We start from the raw sequence: 16,564 nt of genomic DNA, 5'->3' as shown, positions 1-16,564 counted from the left end.
TGGATTAATTTCAGCCACTGGTAATTACTCTGGGCTGCAATCAATTCCATCATTCATTTGGCCCACCATGCACCTCACCCAGGAACAAGTCAAATGAAAACAGCCTTGGTCGTGCTCACATGGAAAGCTTGAGCTGCCAGGCTAGGCTGTGGGAACACACCCAACTACAGAACAGGTTCAGCCTACTTGGGCCACCTCATTAGAGACCAGCTTGAGTCCCGTGGCACAGTGACACTGGGCCAATGCCCCACACTCCACACAGAGAAGGAGATGTCATTGTACTGATGCTTCGTTGGTTTTCAAGCAGGCTAGAGCATATATGAGCACAGGTTGCTCTTGATTCCCAAACCACAACCCCAATGGTGAGCAGAACATGCGTAGACCAGCTGGTACGTGGTATGAGTATCAGGGCAGTTTTCTCATCTCCTGCGGATTGCTTAAATTCATCTTATTCATGGGAAACTGCCTTGGGCAGCAAAAATCGAGTCCAAGGCACAGATCTAATCTGGCAGTTCAAGCTGGACTTCTCCTTTTGGAACAGGACCAAGACTAATTTGCATATAGCTGGTTCCTCTCTGATGTGGCATGATGGGTAAAAAACTCAATGAATGTCTATGCCCGAATTAAGACCAGTGTTGCTGTGATGATGTTAGTTGGCCGCTTGGCTTTTCATATATCCACATGTATAAAGAATGTTATAGTCAGCATACCAGCCTTAGAACTACTCACTACTTTATGGAGTCAATATAACAATTTGAACTACACTCATGGATATTTGGAGCTAGTCTGATGCTTTTAATTTAAATCTATTGTGAGCCGACTGGCAAGCATACAATGGGAAACAGATAAAAACATATTGAAAATCACTGGATCACCTAAGATGCCAGGTTTTGTTCTTGAGCCTCGATATGCAGTCCATAGAAATCGCCTGCTTGCTCATGCTTCTATATGGGATTAGGTACCCCTTTTTGATTTAAGAATATTGCAAGTCACTAAGGAGTTCTGTGACCATATAAAGCAACAAAGCCGAAGGCCGAGTTCCTTTATAATAGTACAAAACTCTGAGGCAGCATTTCTTGTATGGCATAGTGTATTTATTTCTATGTCATACATAGCCACACAATTATTCCATCAAACCACTTAAATCCTTGTGTCTGCTACAAGAAAGTGCTCTTTCAGGAAGGTGCTCTTTTGTAAGAAAGAGTATGGTTGCAGACATGAAGAAAAAAAGCCGAATCGGTTGCTCTAAATTAAACACACCCCAAACAAATGTGTGTGCTGTTTAAAAAAAGAGATTAGAAGCACCTTACTCTGTCAGATTTTTAAAAAATGCTGTGGCTCATAATGTGTAGAAACATGCAGAGAGAGTCTATGTTTTCTGTATTGACATCTCCTTTCTGCTAATCCCTGTTCATTTGAACACAAATAAAATAGAACATATATATTTCATGGCCTTCGTTTCTGCCAGTGGCGTAGCAAGGGGGGTGGCATCACAAGTTATGGGGACAGCGGCCTCCTCCCCCCAGCTCTTACCTGCGGCCATGCAGGGGGGCAAATGCAGGATTAGTTCGCCAGCACACCTCCCCTCCCCCTGAGCTCTTACCGTCACAACGGCGGCAAAGGCCTAGCTACGCCCCTGCTGCTGGCTCAGCAGCTGGCTTTGTGATGTCCCAACTCAACTGTAATGACTTATTACAGTTGCCCAGCTGCTTCTTTTCATTATTACTTTTAACTAGAGGCATCACAACTGTAGTATGGAAATTAGAGCCAGGGAGACAGCAAGTTTCCCTGAATTGTCCTATTGTTTCACTGTTTGTTTTTGGACTTTCTAAAGTTATCCACTGGCATTATCTCGAAAACATGCTTTGAGAGGATGTCAGAGAGCACATTTCCACTAACAAATATTTGACTCTTCTTTCAGGTTTATTGTTTTGAATATATCTAGCTTACTCCCCTTTGCCTCCCTTCATATATATTTTCTGGCAAATTTACTTCTAGAAGTGGACCCTAGGCCTAACCAATAAACAATGCATTGGTTACAAACACCCTCTTGTGGTGGGTTCACCAGTCATGTGTGCTATAATATTTCTCTATTTCACTGTTCAAAAATGCCATATTGTGTACCTTCTGGAGATTCTCTGGCATAAAAGCTCCCCAGACCTGCTTTTGGTTGTATTTTATCCATGATGCATTTTACGCTTTTATTTTATGGAAATAATAACTAAAAGCCATGGTTGATTTGTACTACAGGCGAAACTGCAGATTCTCTTATGGCTCTTCGGTACTGCAAGGACCGGGGCGCTTTGACGTGCGGTGTAACAAACACTGTGGGAAGTTCAATATCGAGAGAAACAGATTGTGGAGTCCATATCAATGCAGGCCCGGAGATTGGTGTGGCAAGCACAAAGGTGTGTAAAACAATTAGAAATGCTAATAATGACAATTAATTGTGTAATATTCACAAGACCTGGCGTCATAGTAGTGAAAGTTTGCACCAGTGCAAAAAATGTCAAATCCATTTACACAGGTCTGTGTGTATTGTGTCATAGGCAGTAGAAAACAGTGTTTGCATTAACACAAAACACCAACTATACAGGTTGCATGCGATTTGTCTTTGTTTTTAGAATAAGAAATGACAAAATATTGTTATCCGCATTTAGAGTGTGAAAAAGAGGAGCAGGATTAGGCAAAATCAGTGAACTTTATTTGTGTTTTACAATTTCCTTGCCCCATTCCATGTCACACAATCAGCAAAATTGTTTAAAAAAGTTTTGCCTGAATTTTTTGCAGCAGTGTAAAGTCTCCTTTAATATGTTTGCCTATTTCAACTACAATATATTGACATGCAGTGAAATATTGCTTGCACAATAATGTAATGACAAGTAGAAATTATGTTAGAATAGTTCATTTTCCCTCTTCTACTTATGTGTACTTTGTCGATATTGTGCAAGTCGACATCTTTCTGTCTACTTTGTTGCAGGTTGATATATTTTTATTAGACATTTTGACATACATCCCCATTTCCCAGAAGACCTATCTTTGCTAGAGGTTCCTAGACTAGGGCATGTTTCAGCCATGGATGTCAAACGGTCTCCCTATACTACATAGGTGAATTTTGAAAATTCAGGCTTGCAGGAATGTAGCTGTGCTACAAATGTGTATGTATGTGTGTGCATATGTGTGTGCGTGTATGTGTGTGTGCGCGCGCATCTGCGTGTGTTTAACAGTGCCTGTCTCCAAACATGTGTCAAGTCATAGTCGTTTTATAGAGTGATGACGATCATTTATGCTTTAGAACGTCTACAGATTGTGGCTCACTGTTAACTCGAATCGACCTTTCATGTTTTTCATTGTGATTTCTTTTAGGCATACACTAGTCAGTTCGTTGCTTTAGTACTGTTTGGTCTGATGATGTCCGAGGACCGTATTTCGTTGCAGAAAAGAAGACAGGAGATTATAAATGGCTTGAAGTCCTTACCAGGTATGTTACAGCCTCATCCATGCATTGTTCAAAAAACTGATTTGCACAGTGGACATGTATCAAGGACTGCTCATGCGATACAAGCACGAAATGTACAATAATTATCTGCAGCCTATAGACACTACAAGTATACATTGGTAATTAGTGCCTAACATACAGGCAAATCTATAGATTCAGTAAAATGTCACCCGTTTACACCCATCTTCACATTGTAGGTGTTTATTTTGAATATCATACCTTAAACTCATCAGAAGGTGCTTCCTTTCTGTCATTGCATCCGAACCATAGTGGGTGGCGGTGACATCACGTGCCTTTGGTTCACTGATGATACGTCAAGAAGTCACGTTGTGTGTAATTTTGAACCCAGATATCAACACAAGAAGTGACTTAGTTTAGCCTTTCGCTCTGAGAAAATCTTTGAAAATGCATAGAAAGGAGCCACAAAAGGAGTGGAAAATGAAAATTAGCATCAAACCTTCATATCTCCTCAAAGGCAGGTAAGGGGGCTGTAAGTGTGGTATGTGTGTGCCATGACATCTTCCAATGCTATCAGTTACTTTACCAGAAGGGTTAAGTGTCCTTTTAAACAATGAAGGCTATTTTCCCTGTTAGCCTCTGATACCACTTGAATGTATTAAAGCAAGGAGCATCCCTGGAGTGCTTTATTTTTGTGATAAAGGCACCATATATATTTCAACCCCAATCTGTTGTTTTAGACCACTGATTTTAAATAAAAGTGACCTTAATTTTCTATGTACTAGCATTGTAAAGGGCATATTTACTAATGTTTGCCACAACGCAATGCAGCAAGACAACTTTCTGCGCTGCGTCAAATGGGAGGGCAGGAATGCACCATATCTACTGAGATATGGTGCATTCCTGCTCTCCCTCTGAGCTGGTGCACTTGTGGATGCCAAGTGCCAACGCATGCACCTATGCACCATGGTGCAAGAGGGCCTGCATTACAGCCAGGGACACCTTTCTGCACAAAAACAATCCTCTGAGCCTTTTTCCAAGTGTGTTGCCCTGGGAAGGTGTGCCCTTTTGAGGCATTCCCTGGTTTACTAGTGTTAGTAAATCTGGAAGTGCCCTAAAACAATGGGTGGATGCACGGAAACACCCACACTCTACCCTTGGAATACCTTCCCAGAGCAGAGTAATCCAAGGCAGCGACTTGCACTGTGTTGTGTTATTCCAAATGTACTATGCCATCCAGAGTCACGCAAGGTGGCTCTGTGCGGCTCTGCGTGGTATAGTAAATTTCACTTAAGGGCTTGTGACACAAGGACAAAACCAGCTCTTCATCAATCTGCCCCTAAGTGTCCTGCATCAGTTGTACATGCATCCGTGTTGAAAAGTCATTCTTAGAGGACTTTGCACCTCTCATTGTATTCTTCATCATACCTGAAATGCAAAATGATACCTACTTATCAAACAGGTTGATTTTATTTGTAATGAATCACTTTATGTCATAACTGAATTGATAAACAAATCATGTACAAAAACGAATTATTATTGACATACATGCATACACTTACTATTCACAAATCCCAATCTTGCAAATGTTCATTGATTCGATCTGTGGAGTTTCTAAACTGCTTTAAATTTTGTATTAGTGGCAAGTAATACCTACCTCCCTCCGTGATCTTAATATGCAGTTTATAAGTCCAATTCTTATTGCATAAGACCTGCTCATTTACCATTTCTCCTAGTTGTGTTATGTAATTAATGAATTTGTTATGCTGTGACACTATCAAATGTAGCTCCCTTTTAACAATTCAGACCCAATTACATAAATGTTCAATTAATTTCTCTGATTTTTTGGCAATAAAATAAAGTATTATGTGTTTCATAAAAGCTTACTCTTTTAAGAATTTATGTTGAATCCCTAATTATAATTCCGGCTAATGTTTTGGCAATTGCTGCTTATTATGAAATATTTATATTGATTCACACACACATTTAGTTATACTCACACATATTCACATGATGCTATGCCATGGCCTCCTTCAACTCAGCGATATTCTAATGTTGTGGTAACAGTGTGACAAAGGCATCAATGACATGCCTTGCATTCATATAACACATATTTTGTCTTTATCTTGAAGAGATGATCAAAGAAGTTCTTGCTCTGGATGAGAAGATCAATGACTTGGCACATGAGCTCTACAAACAGCGATCTCTGCTTGTGATGGGTCGGGGATACAATTATGCCACATGCTTGGAAGGTGCCTTGGTAAGACTTTGAATTTGTTATATTTTGATGTGTTTTGATAAATCCTTTATTATTTTCATTGGTATGTTTAGATTTATTGATGCTCACTGTTGAATGTCTGAAATAGAACATGCTGGCTAAGCTACAGTGATCAAAGCTGCACCTGATTATGGGACGTAAGATTTCATGCAATAGACACTATGGGGGTTGCTGCACTTCCAATAAAGTAATTCCACTCCTAAAACCTGTGGTACTATGCGGTGCTGTACGGTTTAGTGATAAATGACAGCACACGCAGGGTTTTCCATCTTTTGAACGAGGAAATTAGCTCCGGAATCAATGCTTCTAAACTTCCCTTGTTTTCCTCCAAATCCTGACCTCTTTTCCATGCACACATTTTCACCTTGTTTTTCTTAGTGACGTGTGTGCAAGTAATAATATGCAGAGTGCACTTAAAACGTAGAATGCTGATTCAATTGTAAACACATTTAGGGCTAAATCAGGATTGCGGTAAATCCCCAATGAGAATCTTAAGGTTGAAAAGACCAACTCCTTTAGGCTTTGGAAGGGAATTGGTACCAAAATACAAATTTTTGTTAAGCCGGTGTGCTTCTTTTGTGTTCACTAGGGGCTGGTGTTATAGTATTAATAAATATTCATGAGAGCATTTCTCGCAACCCAAGCTATGGATTTGGAGCAAAAACAAGTCTACATAATGTTTAGGAAACTTGCTTCACAATTATTCTCTCTAGAATGCGTGCTAATGGTAGTTGAACGCGCTTGTTAAAAGCAATATGGGATTATAAAACTCAGGCTGGGGCTTTAGTATTGAAAGAAAAAACAACTAATAACTTGATAACCAATTCTGTTTATGCTGTCTGATGTCAAATGAATACATGGGATGGGCTGAAACAGAAAAATGGTAAGAGTCACATTCTGATTCAATCGTGAAGAATTATTACATCAAATGTTTCACAATTTAAAAAATAAATTGTTTATTGTAAGTTAATGCCATCTTTCTGTTTTAGCTTAAATGTCCACATTTTTTATCATTTCCTCGCTAACCTCCTTTGCCGCAAAGCACTTCAAAATACTAGCATAGAATATGCATTGGTAAAGATGTGATTTCAGTTATATTCTTTAAATGAACAAGAAATGTAAATGTTCTAAAATTGTCTTTATATTTATTTCATGTTGGTTTGACTAAACTTTTATTTTGTACAATTACTTTCTAGAAAATTAAAGAGATCACTTACATGCACTCTGAAGGTATTCTAGCAGGCGAACTCAAGCATGGGCCGCTAGCCCTGATAGACAAGCAAATGCCCGTGATCATGATCATTATGAAGGATCCGTGTTTCACAAAATGCCAGAATGCACTCCAGCAGGTTACTGCCCGCCAGGTGAGAGAATTGGAAGTAGTTTACAGACATACACAATATTTGGTGATGTTTTAAATCCAGTGTTGTATGTTATGGACTATACAGGTTATAAATATTAGGCTGTTGTTACAGGACTCAACTCCTAATATTTGGAAATACATGCTTCATAGGTGTGTCTATTGCACAAAAACACACTCTTAGTCCTTCCTTTTATGGGGAGGATTTTTCCCCTGAAGCCACTCCTTTTCTCTTTCATTTTCCAGAAACACTCGTACCCTTGGCTTATGAAATAGCAATTCAGCATGTTTAACCGCGGTCTGAAAGTACCTGCAAAATGCTTGAGGACATCCACCAACTTATGTGTTTGTGAGCGTTCAATAGACTTTGACTACCTCTGATATCTGCTTTTGTGTCCCTACTGTGCTGCCAGTTTAGGTGTGACAAGGAAAGACAATGGTTTCAGCAGTGAAACAGATGCCTGGCCAGTGGCAGGGAATGTGGTGTTCATTCAATCCGTTTCCCTCCCAGTGGTCAATATTTATTTGTGCCACCGGCTTCCTTGTCAGCATGCTACAGTTTGTCACCTTGATGAATTACAGTGTTGAACGATGACAGTGAGTGGCAGCAATCATCTGTCCCTCTTGAGACATTGTTTCAGGCTGCATTTTCTTGAGACGGTTAAACGCTTTGGGCCTTGTAACCCCTTTTGCGGTCCTCCAGCGGCACCGCCACTGCAGCGTCCACTGGAGGACCGCCAAAGCCGTGGTGCGCCAGCCCGCTGGAATAGGAGTTTAATCTTGATTGGGCGGACGGTTCTGCAGCAGTCTCACAGCAGTGGGCTGTTAGCCTCATAGAAGAGCCTAAAATACAGCCTGCCGCTGTGACGGTGCCTGTAACACCTTCCTGCACGGTGTAGCATTCATGCCACACCATGCAGGAACAGGGATGCAATTCCAGAGGGGCACAACCTGTACCCCCGTGCATGCACCCCCATGCCCAGGAGTGTCACAGGGACCCTGCTATGGACCCCTTAATCACCTTTCCACCACCCTTTTCATGCCTAGCTCACCACCCTGAAATGGACGGTGGAGAGGATACTCAGAATATGTTCGGCAGACACATAAAAACATTGCCTTTTAATGGGGTTGATCACTCAGTATCCCCTGTTGATCCTGCAGGATTCCAGAGCTCTTTCTATGATTTTGAGGCATGTCTTCATGAATCTGTGTGTTACCAGCTCGCATCCCACCGTTCTGTGAAGAGTTCGGGCCCAGCAGTGATCAACTGTAATAATTTAGGACATATGAGACAGGCTAGAATTCACTTACCACTTTTCCAATGGTAGTTGTTTGTGCTTGTTTCTGTTCGGGTCTAAAATATGACTTGGTGCTTCTTTGACATGCGGGCCATTTGGGGGCACTGGCTCAGAGACTATGATCTCTTGGGTTGTGGTTCATGGGTGTCAGGCCTTTATAGATATATGTGTATATATATATATATATATATATATATATATATATATATATATATATTGGAATTACATGGTAAAGTCTAATGCTTAATATTCCTCCAACCGAATCGAGCAGAAACTACTGTATTTTGCACTATGATGCCCTGTTCAACTGTAGACAGCTATTGTGGCATACGTAACAGTGGGAGTTGGAGGCCATCCTTGCTTTAGTCACTGAGAGGTTTTGAGTGGACATGTTGGAGAGTGGTCGAACTTCAAGGCAGGAAGCTGGTTTCCTTAAAGTGAGGTTAGGTACACTCTAAGGACTAAACTTTGTTTTTTTAATTCTGTCATGCAACACGTATGTGCAAAGTCAACCTTTTTTGTGGCATGCATCTGTGCAGCATTAACGTACCCAGTTTTTCTTTGTAATACCCTGATTTCTTACCTCCTGCCTATCCAGGGACAAGAATTTTAATTTTTGTGTTTTCTCTGTGAAATTGACACATCTCAGTGTTATTGTGGTCTTGTACCTCGATGAACTATTTAATATGTCCTTATACCAATTACATCTCAAGACAATTACACTTTACCTTCTTGAATGGCAGAAATATGTCCCTGTAAAGCTTTAAGTTTGTCACCAATCATCACATGGCTAACCTTAAGATAAGGGGGATTTAAGAGATAACAGTAAGCTACCTATCACCTTCAAAGGACAGTTGTTGTGTTTTTTAGGCAACTTTGTAAGAATGGGTGTGGAGTGGTGAGTGGAATTGAGTGTGCTTTGTCTTACCCACTGTTACTTAAAGCATTGTATTGCAAGGGCTTACTTTCCCTGATGAGGCATTGAAGTGCTTTGCAGCGAGAAGCACACTACTCTGGAATAGTGTTAATGGTTAATCCAGTGAGTATTTTTATACGTTTTTTTGGGAGGATTAGTGGGGCTGTATGTGAGTGACTGCAAGTCATTAATTATCCGATTTAGAGTTTGGCATATGGGTTACTCCATCACAAATGTGCCGAATATCCTGTCCATCATATTACAAGTGCCATTGGATATGAGGAACTTGTGATATGGCATACAGGATATCCGTCACATTTGTGATGGAGTAACCAGTCCACCCAATTTTAAATTAAGCCCTAAGTATTGTTTGATTGCGGAGTTATGGTGTCAAAGACAGCGGGGTTGTAATATATCAAAAGAGCGTTGGACAAATGGACTATGGACAAATAGAAGCACTGCATAGATCATTAAATCAGACCAAAAAACAATTTTCTTGCAGGGGCGCCCAATAATCCTGTGCTCCAAAGAAGATAATGAAAGTTGCAAACTGGCGTACAAAACCATCGAGCTCCCCCAGACGGTGGACTGCCTGCAGGGAATCCTCAGCGTCATCCCTCTGCAGTTACTCTCATTCCATTTGGCTGTTCTCAGAGGATTTGATGTAAGTTGAATTGCAAATGTTCCATGTTGAAATCATCTTGATATATATCCTGGATAATCGAAAAACAATTATTGGGAGAAGTAGTCTGTTTTCAGTAACATATAAATTGTATGGTTTCGACTGCACATATCCTAAGAATTCCTATGGCGAACAAGCATGTTTGTATGCTTCTCTCTCTTATTGTCTTGGAAGCCAATTTGCTCCTCATTTTGTTTTGTTTTTGCCAAAACGTGTTGTGACTCTGCTACTATTTTTAATTAGAACCTGTTACCTCAATATGTATTTGCTAAATATTCTACTGTGTGCTAGAATCTTCAGGGCATCACCGTTCTCAGCCCCATTCCCAATGTTCTGCTAATGTCTCTGATGAGCAACATAGCAATAATCAATCACACACAGACACTTTGGGGCCGATTTAAAAAAGCCATTTTTTGAGCATTTAAAGTAGTGCCCCTGCAGTAGTCTTTTATGTACACTTACATTCCCCCACAGCACCTGAAATGGGAATATTCAGGAACTATCCATATGTTATCCAAACAAATGAAAACAACTGTGCTCGCTTTGCATTTTATAGGGAGTTGGATGTCTTGGGTCCAGTTGACAAAGTCACATAACGGTACATAGGGCAATAGGGCACAAAATAAAATGTTTAATGTTGTGAATGTTTCTGGGTTTGTGGTCCATTCGGTTTCGAGCCAGTATGACTCACCTGCTGATTACTTTGTCAGGCCCAGATACGAACAGCACTGAATGACCACACGGCATTCTGCCTTCAGTGAAAGTCTTTGCATCAATAGTCATCCTGGCTAGCTTAAAGCTCTTGCTTGGATGGACTTACATTTACAGGAACTTGCCACTGAAAGTGGCACACATATATATGATGCTTCATGGGCTAGTTTTGAAGTTTTCTGGTGCCAGAGCCTACTGCTCTAGCTAGTTTCTTGGCAGGTATATCCAGTTGCTGATGGATGGAAGGAGACAGTAGGTGTGACTCATCACTGACTGAGCCTGCATGAGTCAGCGAACTTGAGGCAGCTGCAAAGACCTGCACATTTTTGTTGTTGGTGCTGCAACCTCGGCTTACTGGTTCTCCTCCTTTCCTAATCCATCTTGCACCCTTCTAAGAGGTCAGGGTGGCAGAGCAAATGGCAGGTCGCATCATATTAAGACCATCAGCACTTGAAACCCTGCAGCATCGCTTGAGAGTGAGTGACTCACAATGCTTCACTGCTGGTCGGAGTTTAGAAATGGAGGGCTATAACAAAACAAAGAAATAGTGATACGTTGACTGCCTTCGGGAAAGGAGACAAACCCCAGTTCTGAAAGCCAGGGAGCAGATATTATCTGCTCTAAATGCACCCTGTTGTCATCTATCATTCTCCTATGCCCAAAACAACCTTTTTCTGTATCTGGTGAACTACTTAAACAAATTTGATGATTTTATTCAAGCAGCGGCACTAATTTTTTTTGGGGGGTTATACCGCGCAAACTCAACCCGAAGGTATCAGAGCACTTTGCATGAGAACCAGTTGCGTTACAGACGGACACATTCATTTTGTTATTCACAGGGAGATTAAGTGATTTGCCCAGAATCACAGGATGTTAAGTGTCCCTGTCGAGAGTCAAACCCCGTTCCCCATCTTAGAGGTTGACCGCTCTAGCAGTTAGGCCACATCCTCTCCCTTCACTATGAGTTCATTTATAGTGCAGTGGAGGACTGCGTTGTCCACTTGTTAACTTTCACAGTCACTATCTACGCCCTAAATTCACACAAAGCATTGACTGGTTTAGTCTCTTGTGTGCTTTATTATAAAAATGTATCTCAAGGAATTACTCACTCACTCAGCGGCGGCTGGTGACTTTCCAAAGTGGTGAGGCACGAAAAACTGGTTTACGAACGATGGATTTGAGGTGATTGGGGTTCATTCTGTTTAAAGGTACTTTTCATTCAAATAGAATGTGCTCCAATCACCTCTGCAATGCAAATTTAATATTTAATATTGCAGCATATTGAAAGTACTGCTGGAAAGTAAACAAACCAGTGCTTAATTTGAGCCGGTGCTTTCCGGTGCTCAGCATCGGCACCTAATCCTCGGCACCAGTGCTTACAGCACCAGTTAAGGACACACTTACTTAGAACGCCCATGATTTTCCCCAGACTCACAGGATGTTGAGCCACGCTGACACTCGAACCGGATTCTCTAGCTCCGAAATCGATAGCTCTACCCATTAGGCCAAGTCCTCTCCAGGTTAATAATTGCCGGGGCTCAAGTTAGGAGGCAGTTTGCACCAGCACATTTCTCCTGTTAGCGCTGAGGAGAGCCCCAGCACTTTTTATTTTACAAATTAACCACTGAAACAAACATAACAATAAACTTATCTTTATCTTGAGTAGACGTGTTCCTCCTGCTTCGCGCTCCCTGGCAAAGATGTACATGCTGAGAAATCCCAGCCAATCCACGCACTGCTGTCATACTATATTTAATACCAAACAGCAGAAAAGCAGTGCGAGGATTGGCTGGGTCCGGGAAGCAAAACGCTCCATCGGAGACCGATGGGACTGTGTCTCTGCTCTTTCATCTTCCACGCAATGTTGATTAAGGAAGCCTGAACTGTGCATGTCAGGCTGGTCATATGAAAAGCACTGGCCAATCTGACATGCGCAGTTCACTTAACACAGCTTCCCATTTAATCGTCGCCAGGAGAAAGAGCTCCTCAGCCCCACCCTAAAGCAACAAATGAATGGGTGCAAGGAGTCCGTCTGGGGTGTAGTGGCTTGCAGTAGGGGGTCAACGCCCCTGCACTCACTCACCCCTCACTCTCTCACCCTTTCATGCAACTCAAGTTCTAATCTCAGAAGCAAGCAAGAGCTGCAAATAAGGATCCCGTTTTTATGTCCCACTGATCCCGTGTTGCTGCGTGACAGATATTGGCTATTGGTTTCAATTGGCTCATAGGCAGAAAACACAGTTCAAACAATATACAGCACTCATGTGTGCACTAAACACACATCTTTCAGCTTGACCTGGACTGACCAGGTCAATAACAAATATTACATTGATGAGCTCTGAAGTGTTACCCCTCAGTAAAGCTTCTTTTTGTTTCAAGTTGCTCATACACAATTCGCCATCTTGACACTGCACAATCTACTGGTAGCCACAAAGTGTGCAACATTCCCACACCACAAGAGTGGGTAGGTCGTTTGGTGGTCTGACAGCCACCTCCAAACTGTCCATGTACACAAAACCTGCCACTGATAGCAGTCCAATTGAAAAGTACATTTAGGACCAGATTAATTGTCCATCCTCTGCAGAAGTTGCCTCAATTATTCAACCTCTACATTTGCCTTATGGCGAAAATGCATGCTTAGCAAAAGTGCCTTTAGCTCAGTCAAACTCAAACTTAGCAACCATAATAAGTGAATCTATAGTTGAAATATTGGACAATCATCTGAGGTCATGCTATCTTACTAAATGTTAATGGTCTATATTATTGAATTATATATATTCTTTTGAAATGCAAACACATGGATATGACGTTTGTACAATGACTATATAACACTCCTCGGGCTTATAACACTCTTTTCTTGTTCTAGGTTGACTTTCCAAGAAATCTGGCCAAATCTGTGACAGTGGAATAGCTTCTTCTTTCAATATTCCCGAAGACGTGTCAGCCCTTCTTTTGAATTGTGAATTATTTTGGACAGTTCAAATAATTTGTGCTCAAAAGAAATTTGTAAACTAAGGCGAAGGATTTCAATATTTTTATATTTTTTATATACCGTAGCCTGGTGATATGGGAGGCCCGAGTGCTATGCCTTTACCTAGAATGCTTTTACCAAAGCCATTTGTGGTTTGAGTACTCATATCGACCAAAAAGAAGGAAAAAAATGTTTACATATGCTGTGTAGATTTTTCTCTTCTACTACTGTGCAATACATATATAGATATATATTTATGTATACATATTTAGACTCTGTTTAGAGAAACTGTGAACATCTTACTAGTAAAAATTTGTAACAACTATTCTAAAAGTATTTATGACAACAATTGTACAGAAAAAGTGTTTAAATTATTTTGTAAATTGCTACCTGTCTATGATATCTATCAGTGCAATGTCAAAAGTTACACCAGGGAAATATTTTCAGTGCGTTCCCCGCTTCAAAGCCTATGATGACCCGTGCCAATATATATTCGGAGCTCACTCATGCTGTTAGTGTTAGGCAAGAGACAAAATGAAACTTCAGTGGCCACTGTCTCCAATAAAAGGCACTATCTATCGCCCCGTACCAGCTGTAGGCAATTTTTTACCCAGACTCCAATCTAGATGCAGAGTTGGAAAAGACGCTGGATGTCTATTGTCCTATCACAGTTCTTTTATTTTATTCTTCCATTGCACCCAGGTCGGACCTCCCTATAGGGCAGTCAGGCAGTGCCCGATGGGATGGTCTGACAGGTCAATGTGTAGGCTGGTTTTTCAGCATTTAGCGGGCCTTGTTTATGGCCGGGTGGGCCGGTGTTTGCTGTTGATTTCCCTGATATTAATACAAACATTGCCCGCAGCAAACGCAAATGCCTGTCATACCTTGCAAAATACTTGTACAGTGTGTCTTTACAAGCTCAAAACTGGCCCGATACGCAGACATGGGCCACCTTTTTTTAGCTATCCGGTTCGCTATCGTCGGCCCCTTTTACTTTGGTGCCCAGGCCTATTGATGTCCCAGTCCGACCCCGGTTGCACCTCAACTGCCTTATATGTCAAAGGCCTCCACCGTCTGCCTAATATGTATTGATGCTTCTCTTTCATACCAGGAGAAATCTGAACCCGTATAATGGATTCTAGACTTGGAGGCTGATGCATCAGCAAGAATCAAGATGTGGGACAAAATAAGTTAAGTTTTGTGAGAAACAGCACGCCCAGAGATGCTCGTAATGAGCATAATGTAATACTGAGCCAGGTGAAAATGGGAGGTTGATCGCGTGCAGCATCAGTCAGCTTTGCAGGAAAACACATTTTGCACCAACTGGAAAGGAGTTTGCATGAATGCTTGTACAGGGGTTTGTAACTCATAAGGAGTATGAACAAGGTTGTAAGTTACGGAAAAAATATCCCTTATGTCAGATTGTGTATTCAGTGTGGAAACAACAATGCACATTATTTTTTCTCATTTTTCTATGTATGCAAATCTTTGACATGTGCCTTGAAGTAAGTAAACCAGAGATCCAGATTCTCCATAATGCAGTAATATATGAAAAAACAACACTCCACGTTCTAGTGCTGCCACATCACATCCGGTGCGCTTAACGAATGAAGGATTTTTGTATAACTTGAAAAAACAAATACATTCCAGAGAGCAAAGGCGGGTGTAAACCCTAACACCAAAGATGTGTACTTTGGTAATATGTTCTACAATGAAGTAATGTTGCATGAGTAAATTATATTTAAGAAACATTTTGTGACTGTTTAATTTAAATTATAATCGCACTTGGTATAAATAAATTCCATTTCAGAAATGTTCAGTGAGCATTTGATTTCGTTTATAAAAGTCCCTGGATCAAACAAAAGAGCCCAAATGACCCAGCTTCAGGTGATGTATGGCCTTGTATATCGATCTGGAAGAGCTGTGCTTGCAAAACCATATCTTTCAGGCCTTTGCATAATTTTCACAAGTTATCATGGACCTAAATAGCTGTACCCCGTGTTATTGTTGCAATGTAGCTTGCTTAGGTTGTCCTATGTATAAGGAAAGGGCATGATGTAGTGTCTTGACATGTTAAGAAGTGATCTTCTGCTTAAGTGATTCCAGACTTATGTTTGTGAAGACTGCATCTCCTACAGCACTTACCTACGAGGGTCCCTATAATGCATAGAGCTCAGAGGCACACAGGGTTGTGTGTGCCCACTCTTTGCACCTCCGAGCACAGAAGGGGCAACAGATGCTTGGGCGACCCCTTCTGTAATACTGGTAGAGCTGGGACACTATTAGAGCCGGTGGTAGCTTGAGAGGTCATCCCTCAATTGCACAGGGGATTGGCCCCATGTAAATGAAGGTATCACTTTATCTCTACACCCAATTACGGATGCGTGCACAGAGGCAAACAGACATTTAGAAGGTACACTGACAGTGCACCACAAAGAGGTGGCACACGGTCAGTGCAGCCCCTGACGGCAACCCTATGGAGGGAGAAAATGGGGTCCCAATAGCCCCCATACATCTTCTTGCAGGCAAGTACAGTCACTCACTGCACCTGCCTGTGGGAGATCTGCCCCTCTTTGATGTACAGACAGCTGCCACCTTCACTGTGAAATACGGAGTGGATTGTAAGTAGTTGCTTCATTTTTTCCTGAATGCCCTGCCCCCAAGTGGTTACACAATAACGTCTTGTAACCAACCACAAGCCATGTTACAAAAATATTGCTTGATGAAAAAAATTGAGGCTTTCTAGCCCTACAGCTCAAAACTATGTATTTTTTGCATAGGTTAAAAATGCTTCTGATTACAGGATGACTGGTCCATAATAGCGAATGAAAAGAAGACTATGTTGAATATTTCAGTCAATGGTATTTCCCATACGACGGAGTTTATATAAT

General features: G+C 41.3%; 1 protein-coding gene across 2 annotated transcripts in view; it reads left to right on the top strand.

The window, feature by feature from the left end:
• GFPT2 (glutamine--fructose-6-phosphate transaminase 2) overlaps positions 1-15,424 on the top strand; it is a 74,835-nt gene extending 59,411 nt beyond the window's left edge. For both annotated transcript variants that reach the window (XM_085617931.1, XM_085617930.1), the window contains 6 exons: positions 2,251-2,408; positions 3,367-3,481; positions 5,590-5,717; positions 6,932-7,099; positions 9,812-9,973; positions 13,569-15,424. In XM_085617931.1, coding sequence (XP_085474057.1) covers positions 2,251-2,408; positions 3,367-3,481; positions 5,590-5,717; positions 6,932-7,099; positions 9,812-9,973; positions 13,569-13,613 — 776 coding nt within the window. In that variant the 3' untranslated portion in view covers positions 13,614-15,424. The remainder of the gene's footprint in view (positions 1-2,250; positions 2,409-3,366; positions 3,482-5,589; positions 5,718-6,931; positions 7,100-9,811; positions 9,974-13,568) is intronic.
• The last annotated feature ends 1,140 nt before the right edge of the window (positions 15,425-16,564 follow it).

The sequence above is a fragment of the Triturus cristatus genome, chromosome 7 (assembly GCF_964204655.1).
Source record: "Triturus cristatus chromosome 7, aTriCri1.1, whole genome shotgun sequence".
Classification (NCBI taxonomy): Eukaryota; Metazoa; Chordata; class Amphibia; order Caudata; family Salamandridae; genus Triturus; species Triturus cristatus.
The sequence above is the reverse complement of the archived record's forward strand: the minus strand, read 5'-3'. Positions and strand labels throughout refer to the sequence as shown.